The sequence below is a fragment of the Lissotriton helveticus genome, chromosome 8, assembly GCF_964261635.1.
Source record: "Lissotriton helveticus chromosome 8, aLisHel1.1, whole genome shotgun sequence".
NCBI lineage: Eukaryota > Metazoa > Chordata > Amphibia > Caudata > Salamandridae > Lissotriton > Lissotriton helveticus.
The window spans coordinates 848,436,071-848,455,350 of NC_136069.1; the positions used below are offsets into that span (position 1 = coordinate 848,436,071).

The window sequence follows — 19,280 nt, forward strand, 5'->3', positions numbered from 1 at the left end:
GGCATCTGTTTTCACTCCCCCGCCATTTCGAGTTTATGAATTTAATAAACTCTGTTCCTCTCTAAAGACGAGAGGCTCCACTTAAGGTGATATGCCCTTTACCCTCTAAATTGGGAGGAGCAAGGTTCTGCACCTAGGGATTGCAGTGGTGAGAAGTCTTGAGGAAAGCCGGGGTATTATTTTGTGCTGGCTGAAACATGTCGACATTTATGCAGAGTGGAGGGGTTGAAATCGCATTATAAGCTCTGCAACCTACCACCCACGTATTTGTTTTAAATTCTGGACGGGGCACCTAAATTAAAATTGGAATAAGGATTCCCCGGTACCAGTTTTATATCACTTATCATCTCTTGTTCTGCACTGTTATCTCACCTGTGATTCCACTCTCGCATTTTGTGTTGTATTGTCTTCCCCTCCCTATTGCTCCACCTCCAGTGTTGGGCAGGCGCAGAGGTGTGTTAGCAGCCCTATGAAGAAGCATGACACAGCTTGCTGTGTGTGCGGGCAGTTTTACAAAACTGGTGCATTCCCACACACATTTTATATCTCCTCTTAGTAGTTTTATCCCTCTTCTTTTTGTGATATTTAACTATTGAGCGGGAGGTCAAAGAGGGCTCACCCTCTCACCCCTCTGTACTTTGTGTGTTTTGATTATAAATACACACACATATCCGTGCTTAATATAGAGAAGCACTCTGGTGTCATTGCGACCTTCTCTCTGAGTCGGAGTCTCAGCCCAGCTGATTCCTGTTTACCCTCTGCTAGGAGGGATGTCCAACGTGTTACCAAGATTGGGACCTGCATACCTTGCCTTCAGGTAATGGGGAGTTAGATCATCCATTAGGGTATTCTTGGCAGAACTCCCACCCATAGGCGACTAGGTTAGAGAAGGCATACTAGGAGTACACTATACCCAGTACTTCTATGCCATCATATATACTCTGTTTTAGCATAATGGTGGCATTAATTCTTTTCACTGTCCTTCTATTGCAAATCACTTTAATCTGTTTCTGTCTATTAATCATTGCAGCACATATATATTTTATACAAGAATCACAATGGTTTAATGAATATTGAAAATGCCTCTTTGTGTATTTCTTGTGTAACTTTCTGAGTGAGCACGAGTAACTGAGCAAGAAGGTTCTAGATCTATTGAACGATTCCTTGGGGAGTTAGGGTTATCGTATTATGAGGTTGCCCAAACCATTTGTTACCTTACTAGGTTTAGGGGATCTTAAGGTGGCACTGTGAGCAAGCTGGTCTACAGGCCAACATATCTTGAGGGGGTGCCTAGAATCCGTCTGGCACCATCCCAACGTTTAAGTTGTCCAACGAACTAACCCTTCCTACTGAGAAAGTGGAAACCATATGACATGGCACCATCAACGTGGGTAGATTGGCTTCTTATTTAATGGATCGCCTGAGTAGTCTGTGGTGGTTGGGACTGCCCTCAGTTGAGTGGGAAACTCCTATGTATTGGCTGTAGGTTGTTCAAGCCTGAACCTTTCAAATGATTTTTCCAAGAGTGTTACCCTCTCTGATTCCTTTTTAAAAAGTATGTCTGACACTGAAAATCCAGCAGCACTTAACATTGCTGAGCACTGCAGACATGCGGTTACTTGCACTTACGGATGGAGATGTGACCTTTGTGGTTGAGGCTCATGAAGCGTATAGGACATTGGTTACATTCCCGGCAGCAGACACTACAACAAGGCTGTTTCACAAATACAAGCAAGATGAAGTTCCAACCAGCTATACACCATATGATGAAATAGAAATACCTTTAACGTTCCAAGAATACAGAAATTAGTTTGATGGCCCCCTACCACACACAACAGAAGATGTTAGACTAGGTAATCAGCCCATAAACACTAAATACAGTAATGGGTAGGGTTCCCACCAGACTGGATGAGATTCCATTCTGGATTGCACATAAAACAAGTCAGAGTGAAGCGGCTGCGTGGTGGTGAAAAAGTCTATTGGTACAGTTGAAGTCCAGCACTTTGGATCGTTGAAGTTCATTCACAGTGGTTGTGCACTGACGTTCGTGATCATTCCTCCATAAACTCTGCCATCTGTCAGGAGTTGCACATGCCTCGATCTCAGAGGAGGAATTCTTAGACATGTTACAGCAAGGGGCCATTGATGAGGTGTCATTTGAGGTATAGTGTACTGGGACTTTATTACCTCTATTTTCTGGCCCCAAAAAGAGTTTGGTCACCTGAGCCTATTTTGGACTTGAAGTTCTTGTCTGTCAGGACAAGTTTAGGATGATGTTCAGGAGTCTATTCTTTTAGCTTTGAAAATGCAGAATTGCATATTGTCCCGGACTCTTTCTGGATGACAATTTCTATATCCCCCTCGTCCCAGCACTGGCTTGTTACCTTCACTACACGGTGGGGTTCCAGCAATACTAAATCACAGTGCTGCCTTTAGATCTTAAGACCACTCTACAAGTCTTCACAAAGTAACTGGCTTTGGAGCCCACATATTTCTGTGCTTTCACCATTGCTAGTGCAGGCAGTTCCTCCACGCTTGTGCACCATTTGGTTCATGTCTTGACCTTTTTACATCGCCTGGGTTTCTACATAATCCAGCAGAAGCCCCTCCTCACCATGAATCAAAGACTGGCTTTTGTTGATCCCCTGGACATTGTCTTAGGGGTTTTCCTCTATCTCAGAGGATCTCTGACATATGGGATATAATCCCTATGATTTGGACTCTGGTGCTGATTCAGGTTCTGAAGTGTCTCCACCTTTTGGGCTTGATGGATCGTGTATCTTTCTGCTGCCACAATCCCAGTGGCAGATGAGTTCCCTTCAGTGATTACTCAGATAGTGGTTCCTGCATTTGGGAAATCTCGGACACGTGGGGGGGTCTTCAGCTTTGCATATCTTAATTGGCATCTGAGCCCACAACTTATGTCTTGCCCTTTCTGTCCTCGGCATCATAGAACAACTTTGTTATGGACGTCTCCTCTTAGGATTGGGGCTCTCCTCTGACGGACATGATGGTGTGATGCTTTTTGACCCTATCAGGGCAATAATGCATATCCGTGAGCTGGAGCTATGGGCCTTCCAGCTGGCCCTCCATGCGTTTCTCTTCTCCACATGACCACCATAGACTGTCTCAAAAGACATCTCAGAGTGGCTTCTGTGCTGTGACAGTGGTCCAAAAGTGGGAATAAGGGGAAAGGTTCCTGTGGTAGCTCACTTGGCACGTGATTTGAATTATCTGTCCTTAGATCTCAAATATCAACTCCACCTCAAGTTGACAGGTGTTGTCTTCTCTCAGCTGCAGCTTCCATGTATTGACCTACTTGCCACGGCTCCAAAGAGGAAATATCATCTGTTTTACATCCAGAAAGTGTGCGCAGATAATCATCATCTTGGGCTAAGTGAAAAACATTTGGTATGCTGAACTTTTGGAACGCAGAATTTGGTCTACACTTCCTTATATAGACCAAGGTAGATGACCTTTTGGGGCTGGCTGATCAAATGTTCTACTGTAATCCTTGCACACTTCATTTGCACGCTTGGAGATTGTTGGTCTGAATGGGTTTTAAATTGTTCTGCCTTGCCTCATGACATCATTTTTCAACCTGATGCATGGTTGGTCTGTTTGTATTTTGACCTTCAAGACTCTTTATGTTGGTGACTACTTGAGCCTAAAGGGACAGAGAGTTTGGTCTGGCAGCCTGTTACACACACAAGCTGATGGTGCGTATTTGGCTCTCCCTTTCTACCAACGGTGGCGTCCACCTCAAGAGGCCAGTCTGTCACTTTAGTTCTTTTATCCCGTCCTCAACCTTCCAAGTAAGAGAAGCAGCTGCACCCTAAGCAGCTGACTCGGATTACATGGATTGGATGATATCGGAACAGGAGGGGTGACCTGCGGTTTGGTTGTTTTTCTCAGGAGCTTTCTTTTTTTGTGATAGCTTCTGTAAATGGTTATCACAGGATATCTGAATTAAAGATAAGCAGTGGTTAAAGGATATCAATTTCAAAGGCAATGAAGTATTACTTCACTTTCGAAGCCTGTTGCACAACTGGAAGTTAATCTTTAAAAGGAAGTTTTATTGAGAAAAATATGGCGCTTCGTTTAACAAAACAGGAATTGCCATTGTTATCCCTTATTGGTATTTTGGGATATGACCATGCTAGAGTTACTCGCTATAAATCCTTGAGACAGATTTCTGAGCTGCAATGAACTTGGGACTTTGCTATAGAAGAGAGGAAGGAACATATGAAGTGTGGCTGTAAATGGGAGTCTTTGCTCTATTGTTTTTAGGTCTCGCCTGAGCCAGCGCATGCGCTTTTCTGGCGAGACATTTAGTAGCTGCTTAAAAAAGTGCTACCTCTCCGGCCACCACCTTGCTAGAGCGCGCTCAAGCGCGCGCACAGCACTTTTTATGGTCGCGCGTGCGCACAACTCGCGTCAGTGGCGATTACTTTCACTTTTGCGGCGCCTCAGTGTAATGCTGCTGTGCGTATGTTTAAGCGGCCAATGCTTGTTGGCTTTAGAGTTCTGGTCCTCCTAGCCAAGGTACGCTCAGTGCTAGCAACTGCTTATAGTTTAGAGTAGGGGCGGCCTTAGGCATGTGCAAGCTGTGCACCTGCACAGGGCCACCAAACCCCAGGGGCCACCACGCCAATATATATCCTTAATATAATAATCCTCTGAGGATGGATACATATTTGCGTTGCGGCACCTGGCAGGGATTTGGCGGCTCCGGCTCTGTTCCACTTCCAAACACCCTGACCCCCCCCCCCTCTTCATTGGCCTCCGCGCTCCACCGTGCCCGGACCCTCTCTTCCGGGGGCCCCAACCTACGCTCCCTGCCCAGGGACGCCATGAGCCTAGAGCCGCCCCTGTTTAGAGGCTCTGAGTACTGCTTGCTATTTACAGCTAATGTATTCACTGAAAACAATACCCTCTAGTCAGTAAATAGTGATTGATGTTTTGGAAGCAGGTTAGCGACCACTTATTGAAATGTTTGTGCAGGTAAGACAGAATGATTTTCAACGCTGCTGTCACTGGAGCACCACACGGTCGTCTAATATAAAAACACATTTTCTGATGTTTTCTTGCGATTTGGTGCCACCTACTAGCAACACCTTTACCTTGCCTTATAGGAGCTACTGCTGAGAAATTTGAATCACGAATATGGGGGCATATTAGCAAGAACCTCGTTAAAATTATCGCAGTTTTTGCGACAGGAAACTGCAGCTAAAACGGCGATAATGGGCTTGCTAATATGTGTTATAGAATTCCAATACAAGCCCAGGTTAGATGTCCTGTACATCTAACCTGGGCTTCTATTGGAATTCTAGAACGCATATTAGCAAGCCCATTGTCGCTGTTTTAGCTGCAGTTTCCTGCCGCTAAAACGGCAATAATTTTAACGCGGTTCTTGCTAACATGCCCCATGGTTATTTATATTTATCATAATTTATTTGTTTTTAAATAGCGCAAACTTTACCCGAAGGTGTCGGAGCACTTTAAAGACAAGCACTGGCGTTGCCAGTAGGTCTCGCAGTAGGAAAGTTGGAGCTGTTACAATTGCAAATAACAATGCCTTTTATTTATTTTTTATTTTAAAAACATAAAGGGCTTTGTCATTTACAAAACTAATAGCTCCAACTTTCCTACTGCGAGACCTATTGGCAACGCCAGTGCTTGTTTTACAATATGTTGGAAGAAACCGCTGCAGCCTCGAGAAATAAAATGGATTTCCCTGTAGATAAGGCTTTTTGTCGAGACCTAAGAGGTCTATCTTTTCCTGATTTGAGTTGTGTTCTGTAAGACTGCTAGGGGTTTCCTCCCTGCACAGTTTTTGCGATTGGGCCTTTAATAACCTTATAGCAGTCGGCCTCGGGCTGTAATGATATGCTTGTGTGCGTGCAGGCTAAAATAGTGAGGGAATAAGTACTGTTGGAATTTTGTGCGGACCCCGCATCATACAGGGCACATTAGTTACCCAATATCCAACACCGACTGCCGCAACTCGCAACTTTTTATTTATTTTGATTATTAAAAGTGCACATTTTTTATTACAGATTTCCGTTTTGAGAAGTGGAGTCATATTAAAACTCTTGATGTTGTTCATGTCCTTTTGAAATCCCACATTGTGTCTACTGACGGGTTTGCCTGTTTGTTCTTGAAGTGCTACGTTTAGCATCGGTCCATTGGAAAGGTTTCAGCTAATGCGTTTTTTATGGTGTATACTTGATAGTGTTTTCTCAAAAGCAGCTTATTTATTTCTCGTCAAATACCTCATCGCCCGTCCTCTTAACAGGATGCAGCGTGTTGGAGATGGGAGAGCTAGGTGCGACTCTTAAGTGTGCATGCCTAAACTGGTGCTGCCTTAAACCTACCGGCCCCTAAAGAGGCTTTGGAGTCGCAAGAAGGGCGTTCCTTAGTGAACCGTTGCATAATCGCCGTTTCGAGTCTGAACCAATGTCCCCGCAGTTGTGCTTCAAAACCGCTGAGTAATGGTCATGTGGCGAGTTTTATTTTGAACAGTTCGTTCCCTTGCGTTTGTTCCTTTTGTGTGGTGTGATTCACAGCTTAATGAGTTGCAACAAAATAACGTTGCCTGTGATTGTAAGAACGCCACCCTGCCCTCTTTTGTAGTGGCTAATTTCATTCCAGAGCGCTCGTAAGGGGTTTCTCGATGAGGAATGTGTAGGCTCATGGTGGGCTGCAGACGGGACGACGTAAATGAAGCCATGTAATTTCTGTTGCAGGTTACATTGGATTATTTTCACTTTGCCTTGGCATTTTAGGGTATTTTTTGGGGCATTGCAGGATAAAGTTATCTTTTGTCAAAATTGTATGCCAAACGTGCTGGGAGTTTCTGGCTAGAGGGAAAGGCTAATGAAGAAGTAAGGTTGAAAGATCACGGTATTTTTGTTGAAAGGGGAAGGGAAGTTGACTGAGAAATTGCGTAGTATTTGTCTTTAAGTGGTCTTTTATAGAGGCAATGCCGGGGATCCTGGGCTTAGCAAAAGTGCACAGTTGTCCGGACGGGGCTGGGGTGGCTGAGGGTGTGTAAGTACTACTATTATTGACGTTATGCGTTAGTGAGACTAACAAAATACTGCGGAATCCCCATTTCGGTTTCGATTTTTTTCCTAATAATGGCATACAGTTTTCTTTTAATAAGGAATTTGACTGACCGGGGGTTTGTCTCACGCTTTCTCGGGTGCACCCTTTTTTAAGAACTCGGAATTAGCCGTATGTTTCCCCCCCCCCTCTGGCAACAGGAAGTGGAGAAACGAAGTCGCCTTGCCTCGCTGATTAAGCACATTATCACAGTCTTTCCCCTTTTTGCAGAAACATTGCAATGGAAGCGTATCTTCTTTCAACTGCACAAGTTTCATTTGTTCATTTCTGATATTGCAGTGATGTGTAGAAATGTTAAGAGCTGCTCGTAGCTCCATGGTTACCTCTGAGCAGAGGGCAGTACAAGCATCGTCACTGAAAGGGTTTGAACTGAGTGCAGTGTCCCTGTTGCCATGCTACTAGAAACGAAGAAGTGTTTGCAAAACATAGCACGTACTTCTCGCTACGAAGACAGAGTAAGGAAGACAGAAAGAAGCAAAAACAAGCATTGGAAATGCAATAGGTCTCGCAATAACGCGAGTCTGAACTATTAGCATTGTAAATGATAATGCCCTTTATTTTTGCGTTCTGGTTTTTGGAACATAAATAAAAGGCTTTGTCATTTACAAGGCCTATAGCTTAAGTTTGCGTTAAAACGAGACCTATTGCATTGCAATGGTGGTGGTGCTGCTGAGTTTTCTCTGAATCTGCACTCTGAATCTGCACTCTGAATCTGCACTCTGAATCTGCACTCTGAATCTGCACTCTGAATCTGCACTCTGAATCTGCACCCACAATATGCACCCACATTATGCACCCACAATATGCACCCACAATATGCACCCACAATATGCACCCACAATATGCACCCACAATATGCACCCACAATCTGCACCCACAATCTGCACCCACAATCTGCACCCACAATCTGCACCCACAATCTGCACCCACAATCTGCACCCACAATCTGCACCCACAATCTGCACTCTGAATCTGCACTCTGAATCTGCACTCTGAATCTGCACCCACAATCTGCACCCACAATCTGCACCCACAATGTGTGAGTGGCGTTGCGTGTGTGAGTGCCGTTGCGTGTGTGAGTGCCGTTGCGTGTGTGAGTGCCGTTGCGTGGCTGAGTGGCGTTGCGTGGCTGAGTGGCGTTGCGTGGCTGAGTGGCGTTGCGTGGGTGAGTGGCGTTGCGTGGATGAGTGGGGTTGCGTGGATGAGTGGGGTTGCGTGGATGAGTTGCGTTGCGTGTGTGAGTGGTGTTGCTTGGGTGAGTGGCGTTGCGTGGGTGAGTGTGGTGTTGCGTGGATGATAGTGGGCTTGCGTGGGTGTGAGTGGCGTTGCGTGTCTGTAAGTGTTGCTGTGTGGGTGAAAGTGGCACAGAGCCTTTAATGTGGCCTGGCGCAGGAGAAATGCTGCTGCTGCTAATTAAATACAAGAGTGGCCGGGAAGCGGCCGGGAAACACAAGTACGGCCGGCCACATAATTAGGGGAGGAGAAGTCGCACAGCACACGCTGGGAGAAGCCCTTTGATGTGCTGTGCGGCCGCGATGCGCGCTCTGTGCTGGGGGAGGGGGGAGGGCCATTAGCCTGAACTCGCGGCAAGATCAAACGAAGGGTGGGAGGGACATTGAGGAACAGATGGCCATGAAAGTGTATGGGCCAAAAGCGCGTGCCTGTACGTGCACTCCAACAAAACGCCACGAAAAAAAGCGGTGGTTTGACAATCAGTTCGGGCACTTGAATTCTCCCCCATTTCCGATTGCTTCGCAATGGTAAAGGACGAGACCTAAAGAGGGAGAGAGAAGGAGGGGGTGAAAGAAGCAGAGGGACTGTGCAAGGGCGACGTGTAGGAGACGGATAGAGAAAGAAGCGAGAGAGGCTGAGACTGCAGACAACAAAGTCGTATTTTCAATTGCGCAAGGAAGGCAGAGAAGGGGAGGGGGGAGGTTACCAAATACACACTATCTGAAGCAAGGGGGAATGCAGAGCTGCCGGGCGGGAAACTGAAAGTACGGCCGGCCTGCCATGAATAATTAGGGGAGGAGAAGTACGGCCGGCCTGCGGCCTGCCATGAATAATTAGGGGAGGAGAAGTACGGCCGGCCTGCGGCCGGCCATGAATAATTAGGGGAGGAGAAGCCCTTTGAGGTGCTGGGCTGGCGAGAATGCGCGTGCTTGTGATTCACGTGAACTCTAAGAAAACCGCAGTGCAAGAAGCCCTTAGTTTGACGAGGATTTCGAGCACTTGAATTCTCGATCCCTCAATGCGCTTGCGCGCATTGTAGGTCACGAGACCTAAAAATTCTGCCAACAATTACCTTATGTCCATCAGGGAAGGCCTCCAGGAAATCAAAAACTAAACTGGCTCTCAAAGTAATGCCATATTTTCTTTTCTCCAAGGCTGTCAACTGCCTATCCAACAAGGATGCTTGTTTAACATAAAAACAAACAAACCATTTATCTAGGATGCATCACCCTTCATTTTGTTTATATGATCGGCAGTAGGATCAGAAAATGGAAAAACACGGAATACAGCAGGTTCCTTTGGAGTGACTTATTTTAAAAACACAAGCCAGATGAGTTTACAGAGACCGCATGTGGTGCCTGCTTAGACACCAATCTCTCATTCAATATGACGGTTTTGGTTAGGCTCCTAATCCAGCAACTGTAATGGAAAAAGACATGCAAGTAGCAGAATGCAACAACATGAAATAATATGCTAAACTACTCACTGACAAAACTGCCCAAGACCTTCACACGAGATCATATATCTGCACAAGTAGAAGATCGGTCCTTAAACACAAACACACTAAGAATCCTCCAGCAAATTCCCATTCATCATTGTATACATCTACCCACACTACCACCAGTACATTCTCCAACGATCATCCTTTTCGCTCAAACACTCCATCCAGTCCCTCTTCTATACACCCACGGACCCATTCATGCATCCACTGGTCGGCTTCCTCAGCCAGCTGCCAATCTCCTCAAATATCAAACCATCCACAAACACCTAATGGATTAAGCACAATTTCAAATAGACAAAGGCTTTCATGCAACATTTCATATAACAACCCACCTCAGCCATCCATCCATGCCTCACCTGTGCATTCACACACACTTTTTGACATCCACTAACACAATATCTTTGGTGCAACAACATTAACTGTTGCATAATGTGAGACCTATTGGCTATGCCAATGCTTGTTTTTCTTGAAAGAGATTTGTGACAGAGTGCAGGAAATATTTGAGGAATCGGGATGTTTTCCAGGAAGTATTAGCAACATGCCTAGATGCAGATAAATCTCCCTCTATTTGAGAGTTAGTAAAAGTTTGTATATAGTCTGTATGCGCCTTGTTAAGATTGTTGTTTTTGGTTAGACATGTGGCTGGGCAAATGGCTTAGTGCAGAAGCTATAAGAGTGACCATGTGTTGAAGGATTTATAATGAATTGGACAATCATATTGGGGTTTGTCATGATTAAGTTTCATCTTAAATAAAAAAAGGTCAGACTGGCAGTCGTCCTGTTTGTTTCTTGGCTTATGGTTTTAAGTGAGTGCTATTTTCTTTTAACCTCATTTATGGATATTATAACTATTTTTTTTCTTATCTTTTTATTTATATTTCCTAAAAATATCCAGCGCAAGTTAACAATATATTCACAAACCACCATTTTGCTTTTGGCTTGAACTTTAAGGGACAGAGTGAGCATAAACTCCATATTTGTGGCATATGCATGAAAATTAACTTCTATGTTGCTGCTTTTTTGGACTCTGTAGTTCAATTGGGTCAGCAAGATTCTGAAACTTATATGCCTTCTTTTGTAGGTAGCCCGTGTGGTGGTAGCATCGCGCAACTATGCAGACTTTGCGAGTGAAGCCACGTTTGACATTAAGGTAAGAAAAGTGAATACTTTGTATCTGAAAAGTAGCTATGTGCATTGCAGTGTACCTTGTGAAGACTAATGGAGAGACTTAAAATAACACATTAAAAGACAAGCCTCAATTAAATGTGTTTTTTCTAATGGATCAAGTTCATTAGAAAATTATAGAATTATTCCAGTCTTAATATTGGTGCAATTGATTCCGTTTGTTGAGCTATTTAAATGTAGCATTACTGGTGGGACAGGGGACAGACACCCCACTAAAGTCAAAATACAGTCACCCCATGAAAAGAGAAACAAAAAATATAGAGCTTTTACAAACATCTGGTAGTTACCTGATTGGCTCTAAAGTCTCAAGATTTTAAAGTTATGTTTATGCTTTGTTGTATAGTTCTAAAATCTGAGAAATTGTTGGCCAGCCCCAGTAGTTACTTTAGAAATATTTCAAGGCCTGTGGGTGCGGTTGCCATCTCTACTTCAGGATCCTCTGTTGCCAGTTGTGTCAATGGAGAAGGTTACTGCTACTTTGTCAAGTTGCTGCTGTTAACCCTTATGGGTCCATCTGCCCTGCTAGACCCTTTGGTCTGCTTCTTGGGTCCATTGAGCACCTTTTGTGCATTGTCCTCATTGCAGCTTATTACCAAACTGCCACTTGGGTGGAGTGACAATGGAGAGAAAGCAGTTGGAAGACTACTGCAGTGGTGTGCCCTTCTGGGGAAGAGTGATAGCTTGTGTGCATCACTGGGTGCAGCAGGATGCGGTTTGCAGCTTGAAGTGGACCGCACCACTGTGTTGAGGAAGGGTTTTTTCATGGAGTGAGGGTGCAAGCTGAGATGTTTCATGGAGGAGGTGAAATCTGAGCAATATTTGAAAGAGGGGCGCTAAGGTACCATCTTGTTAATACAATACAATAATAACATTTATAAACCGCATCAGCTACCTCAAGCAGAGGTGTCCCTGCGCTAGCGTAGTTCAGCAAGACACGGGGGGGGGGGGTAAACAAAGCAGAAAGTGGATTCAAATTAACCATGGCTAAAGAGCCATGTCTTTAAAGCTTTCCTGAACTCCCCTTTAGACGGTATAAACCGGAGTCTGTCAGGAAGGGAGTTCCATAATCTGGTTGATACTACTGAGAAGGCCCTGCCTCCAGTGTGAGATTTCGCAAATTGGGGAACGCACAGCATATTCTGTGAGTTAGAACTTAGAGAGCACTTTTGCTGATGGGAGCGAATGCTTTTTTTGATGTAGTTGGGGCAACTACCTCTCTAGGCCTTGAACGCAATTGTCAAGGCTTTGAATTCTATCCGATTCACAACAAGCAACCAGTGGAGCTGTTTGAAATGCGGAGAGATATGTTGTCTAAACGGCACTCTTCTAATGAATCTCGCAGCCGCATTCTGCACAATCTATAGTCTCTTTATCGGATATTCCGGAAGACCAAGATATTACCATGGAGAAGGTTATCTTGGTATAGAAAAATATCCCTTCGCCAGTAATTTATAGCTTAGTTCTTCGGAGACCGTGCTAGGATAGTTCTGGCTGTTGAGCTTATCACTGATCACTTATTTCCGTTTCTTGCTCCTACTCTGGAGACAAAAAAATCTTTCTCCTGTAATTTGTGAACCGAAAACAAAATCTATCCACTTACCCATTGCATCCGTAATACACTTACGGAAAATGTAGTGCAAGTCGCCAGTATAGTTTAGGCAGTGCGTACTGCCTTCAAATGCACTCCCATTTTGCTAAGTATTTGCAGCATTTTGCTCTACAGCCAGAGACTGACACGTTAAGCTGTACTCTGGTATCTTGATTCTGAACTTTCCAAGCCTCTTAAATACTCCGTAAACAAAGCCTTGAACAGCATTGTTTTTAAATGACACTAACACAATAAAAGTTAAATGAATGACTCGCTCATAATTTCTCTTGCATGCTTTTCTGAACATTATTTACATGTAGTTGTAGCTAAGTGCCTTCCCATTATCAAATACACAAAGGGATAACAAGTGGCAGGGCAGCCCAAATATTCTGAGAAATATGCGAATGTTTTTAGAAATAACCCTTGTTTATCTCTGTACTTACTATATTATACTACAAAGACGTGGATAACATGGATAATCTGATCACACACACACACCTACACTCACACAGGGAGAGGGAGAGGTGTGGCGCCGCGGCCAGGGCGACTGACGCTGTAATCTGGGGACCACGGTTCGATCCCCGGCTCCGGCGGCAGGTTAGCCCAGCACCATGTGACTCTGGGCAATAGCTCGCTTAATCTTCCCGACGGCCCCCAGCGCCTAGAGACCCTTACGGGTGATTGTGCGCTTTACAAATGTGGACTTTACACACCTTATATATATCTATATCTCTCCCCTCACCAATAAGATGCATGAAGACAGACACAATCAAAAGCACAGTTTTTTTGTACAGCAATGTATTTATATAAGTAAATGTGGAAGTTGTTCGGATATATGGCAGACGCAAATTGAAAGGTATTTATCTCCTCCACTGGAACTCGAAGTAGACTCTGTGTAGAAGAGAAAGTTTCTATTTTGATGTGGGATATTGCCTTTAACTTGTTATTTTTCTAAACCAATTTTTATTGATTTTTTTTTTGAGGTCACAATATGCACATCATACTATGCCATCAAAGAATGACGCTAGTACAGGACGCCCAATGCAATGAATTTCAGTCTGTGACAGGAGTACATGGTTCAGTGTGAAATAAACTAAACCATATAGCAGATCACATTTACAGTGTAAATATTGATAATGTCCGCATACATTATATCCTACAGTCCGATCATGGGGTGGGTGCCGTGATATCCAACATAAACAGTATTCAACATACTTCAGTGGTTTATTCCAGAGCTCTCCCCTCTTCTTGGGAAACAGGCAGCGGGCATCCAGCTCATCCAGCATAGCAGGACAGTAGTACAGCCTCTCTGAATTTGCCATACCCTATTAGTCACCATGTGAAGTTGAGGAGACGCCAAAGTCTTATAACCATTATCCGTCCAGGGGAGCATCTTGTTTGTCCTGTAGTTCTTATAACATATTCCCCCAGTATCCAGTAACAGGAACCCTACAGAGACTAGTATATTTGTGACTTTAGTCCACAACGCCGCTGCCAAAGGGCACGATCCATAACATGCGCATCATATCTGCGTTGTGCACTTGACACCTTGGGAGAAGGAGGGTATTTTGTGTAAGGCAGCTGGGGTGAGATATGCCCTATGCAGTATGATATATTGTTTTTACTGTCATTTGGCATTACGAGACGCCCTGCGTGGGAAATGAATGGGTCGTTACCATTTTTTGGGCGCTAAGTCGTGGCCTATTCGGTCTCCCAAAGTCGGCTTGTGGATGACAAAAGGTCTATTGTCGGGTGAGCCAAAGTTTTGAACAACCAGGTTAAAAGTTTACAGCCAGTCCCCCATGACTTTTAGTGCATGGGTCAATGGGTGTTATCCCGGTTTGTTGTCTGTAATACTCCACGGACGTCCCAACTCCGCAGTCCGTGGGCTAGGAAATGCCCCTCCAGCAGTTCATATTCTTCCTGTAGCTGTCCAAAGGGCATTAGCTCCCCGTCTCTGAATATATCGCCCACTGAGGTCAACCCCTCCTCTCTCCAAGCCGCCAAACCTTCCCTACCGAAGTGTGTGCAAAATGGCGTCATGAAGTTCAGACTAATAGCCGGAGAATATGGGATTATATCAAGAATACGTTTTAAACCTCTCTTATAACTCTGGCAGGCCAAGCTCACCAAACCATTCACCCCTTGAGAGGTTATTGCTCCAGGAAGCAACATCGACCCCACCTTTTCCTGCACTCTGTCGGCAGTCGCCCACCTTGTCCAGTTGCCTCTCAGCTAACCGTTTCACAGGCTATTGCAGCTACGTTGCCCAATAATAATGTTCAAAATTTGGTGCACCTATTCCACCCCTCTCCTCTGGCAGTTGCAGTCTAAGGAGTGCAACTCTTCTCCTACCCATGTTGCAAATATAACCTCCCAGCATGGTATGTACCTTCATTAAGGTATTTTATCAAAGAGGGGGAACGAAGGGCTTTTTCACGGTCCAACATACATGCCCAAAGACTAGTGTAACAAACATAGTATGAAGTTCCTAAGGGAAAAGAGCAGGTGGAGGCTAGATCAGTCAGGGGAAGGTAATGTACCCTGATGTGAGAAGGAATCTCGGAACCGGAGGAAGGATGTCCTCCTATGCAGAAAAAGACCCTCACACACCCAACAAGCAGGTGTCTTGCTTCATCATCGGGCCTGCTCCTACTCGGGTCGGCGGTGCAATACCCGATCAGGCGCCCTGGAAGGGGTTTACTTGGCGGACCCTCTCACTTTAAGGTGTGTGGGGACGTGTGCTGTTTGAAATAGGTTGACATGATCGAGTGTATCCTAACCCGGCACTCCTTCCAGTCTGGAGCATCCCAGACTGGAAGGAGCGCCGGGTTAGGATACACTCGATCCTCGTTTGGTAAAACCGACACAACTCATTAGGTGTCTGCCCCCTCCAGTACTGATGCCACTTGCTCTCAACTCCAGCTGGGTTGAGCTAGATCTACTAGTGCCACTTTTTAGGGTGCTGTACAGGTAGTCACACATTGGCCTCAATGAGTTCATGATCACCACCAAAAAGTGTAGGTAGATCATTTCCTTATTGGTCCTGAAGAATTGCCATCACTTGATTTAAGGCAAGAAACATGTCGACCTATTTCAACAGCACACGTCCCCACACACCTTAAAGTGGGAGGGTGCTTCTTTCCATTTTTAACCAGGGCAGAGGCCATGTCTCATTAAAATTAGTTCTGAGTGGACCTCTGTTCCCTGTTTTAGCCCACACAACACTTTATCATCACCTACACCCATTCTTACACTAAGGGCCCTCACACGCACTGCACCCAACGGCGTGAAAAAAGATCTCCGCCAAGTAGGCCCCTTCCAGGGCGCCTGCTCGGGTATTGCACCGCCGACCCGAGTAGGAGCAGGCCGGATGATGAAGCAAGACACCTGCTTGTTGGGTGTGTGAGGGTCTTTTTCTGCATAGGAGGAAATCCTTCCTCCGGTTCTGAGATTCCTTCTCAAATCAGGGTCCATTACCTTCCCCTGACTGATCTAGCCTCCACCTGCTCTTTTCCCTTAGGAACTTCATACTATGTTTGTTACACCGTTCATGAAGGTAGTCAGAGGATCTGCCACCGGCAGGTTATGAAAGAAATACAAAAGGCAGGGGAGCATTATCATTTTGAAGAGTGATATTCACCCGTGTACTGTGTGGGGGAGAGTACTCCAAAAGACCATCTGAGGGTGTAGGGAGGCTAAGGCCTCAGTCAGGTTCCCATCAATGGGATACTTTTTTAGTTTGATAAATACAGATGCCCAGGTATCCGAAGCGCGAGTTTCCCACCTCACCACCTGGTCTCCCACTATGACCTCCTGTGTGTGTGTGTGGGGGGGCAATCCGCATATAAAGGAAATATGCAAGATTGTGTCCAGTTGCCTCCCAATCCCGCCCCCGCCGAAATCCCTCTAGTATCTCTGGTATCACGGGAAACCCCATCCCCTTCTGGTGGAGCCACTAGGCCAGTGGCTCCATTGCCAGGGCAAAGAGCAGGATGGGGGAAGGGGACATCCCTGACGAGTGCCCTTACTCATCACGAGAGAGGTCGACACGTACTGTCCTATTTTTACCTGGGCGGTTGGCGCTGCATCAAAGTTGAATGTATCTTTCCAATCTTCCCTCAATACCCTTTTTTGATAAGGTGGCAAAAAGGTCTAGGAGATCTCTAACCATTGTGATGGGTTGGGTTGGCATCGTGCTGTGAAGGAGGCAGGCCAGCAGGCGTCTTGACTTATCTACCTCCATATGCATCTTAGCCTGGTATGCCTTTAAGTCTATATATCAAAGTTGTTCTATTAGATGTGAATGATGTTTCAGAGTGTCTGTCAATGTGGGCAGTGCTGCAGGATCTAATCTGGTGGCGGTTTCCGTCGTTCCTGGTAGAGCTTCAGTTTGCATTAGGTCACTGTGTAAGGTAGCTCTCACCCCCATTAAGGCCCTTATGTAGCGTCCCCTTAACACTGCGTTCAGCGCCTTACACTCCACCGTTCTGGAGGTGTCCGCATCCCAGTTACCTGTAAAATAATTAGTTATGGGCTGCTTGTTTCCCCCAAAATACCTGGTCCTCTAATAGTGTTGGCTGAAATATCCTAGTAGGGATGGGGGGGGGGGGGCAAGGCACCCCCCCCCCCCATCCTATATATATCTGCAGGAGGTTGTGGTCTGAGAAAGTCTTCCCCAGATATTATGCATCTAGCGCCTGTGTCTAGTGTGTGGTGACAATAAATGTAATCCAGTCTGACATGTAGGTTGTGTGCTGCAGAGTAGTATAAGTACTTGCGAGACCCTAGGTGTAGTGTCCGCCAACTATCCTGTAGTGACCAGTGACTACCCCATTGCGTGAGGCATGCAGCCGCCGTCACCACTGGAGAGGATGGTAGTGAGGGGTGAGAGCGGTCCAGGTGCGTGTCTAGGACACAGTTGAAACCGCTACCCACAACTCAAGGGATGTGCGCCAATAAGGCCGATTGGGCCGTATTGGCCAGTGCTTAATTTGAGCTGGTGGTTTCCGGTGATCGGTACTGGCACTTAATTGTCAACACAGGATCTTGACAGTCTGCCACAAGGTGGCACTGTCTGGCTAATTTAGAGATGACCACAACAACAGTTAATTATTAATTCAATATACATTAAAAATGACTATTATGTGCCGCCTAAGCCATTCTTATAGCTTTTGCGGCCAGAAATAGTCCAAATTGTCACATTTGAAACTGTGTGAGGGTTAGTAATTGTGTTGTTACTATCACTGGCTGCATAGCAGGGGCAATGTGTGGTGCAAGCTGCAGTGGCCTCCTGACCAGAGCCCTGGTACTTATGTTTTTTACAACTTTAGCACTGAGTGGCGCGTATATGCTGCCCAGTAGTATGGGCCTGCCATCAAGGAGGCCCTCCACCAAAACATAACGCCCCTCAGGGCCTATGTCAGTAGCTGTTTATCTAAATGTGACTCCCGTTCATACCCACACATGGGCTTCCCTCGCAAACCCTGAATAATTAGTGCTGAAGCACTGTCTACGCCAGCGCTATTGCAACCGGGCCTCCTCCCCCCTTGCCACACCGGTCTCTTGTAATAGCTCTATTTACACCCCATGTCTCCGGTTGTCTTGTTGGACTGCCTGTCATTTCTTTGTTGTCCTCATTCTCCAGACAGTCCATGTCAGTATATCAATTTTACTCATTTGGTTCAAAGTACAAGGGGGTGCGTTGAAGGAGGTGAGGGGGCACCGGGTCAGCATGGCATCACCCACATTGGACTCACATTGGACTCACTGCTAGGGATGTTATCACCCCTAATGAACCACACTCTTAGCAAGTGATCTGCACCTCTAAAATTAACATGAACCCCCATCCCAGGGTGGTATCTAACGGGACAACGGCCCAAACAGTTAACAAGAATCCCACTATAGGGAGCTTACTAGATACACTTACATATAGTGATACCAAGGGTTGTGGGGGCCGTACCTCGTGGCACCACTACAAGTTGTCCTCTCTTATATGCTCCTAGAGGCAAAAACTACAATGTGGAGCCAAGCAACAAGCAGTAGATATTAAGCAATAGCAACCCATGACTCTAACCATGCTATGCAGTACTATGTGATGGAGCGGCCGCCACCACACCATCATCTCACTTATAACACCAATATCGCCCGTAGCAACATTCTTGTCCCACCCCGTCTCTATGAATCGTGACTGGTCCAATTATATGGTAAGCAGCTTGTGGGGTGATGTCCGGGGGGAACAGTGATGCAGTACTTTGGAGGGAGGACCACATGTTCGCATCCGAGGGCAATGGCAATCCTCTGTGAAATGTGCCTGTGAGGATTGTTGCTCCGTCGGTAACAGTGAGGCTGTGGGCAATGCTTGAGACTGTTCCTCTCTCGCTTGGGCTGGTGTGTGGGTGGCAATTATTTGTGACGTCTGGCAATCCCTTTCACGCTGCCGTCCTTTGCGTTGCACTCTGTTTGCAAATGCTCGCTTGTGAGGACAGTGGCCCATTTGTCTCGAATCTATGCTGCTCCAGCCAATCCCTTGCATCTGAAGGCTCTGTGAAGAAATAGCTAGTGTTTGCTCTCACTTTCAGCCTGACTGGGAATAGTAGGGAGTACTTGAGGCCCACCTGTTGGAGTTTGCGTTTCACTGCCAAG

General features: G+C 45.7%; 1 protein-coding gene across 2 annotated transcripts in view; it reads left to right on the top strand.

Moving 5' to 3' along the window:
• Nucleotides 1-19,280, top strand: part of LOC144772957 (pyruvate dehydrogenase E1 component subunit alpha, mitochondrial) — a 221,110-nt gene that overhangs the window by 53,048 nt on the left and 148,782 nt on the right. For both annotated transcript variants that reach the window (XM_078657661.1, XM_078657660.1), the window contains one exon: nt 10,944-11,012. In XM_078657661.1, the coding sequence (XP_078513787.1) occupies nt 10,944-11,012 (69 nt within the window). The remainder of the gene's footprint in view (nt 1-10,943; nt 11,013-19,280) is intronic.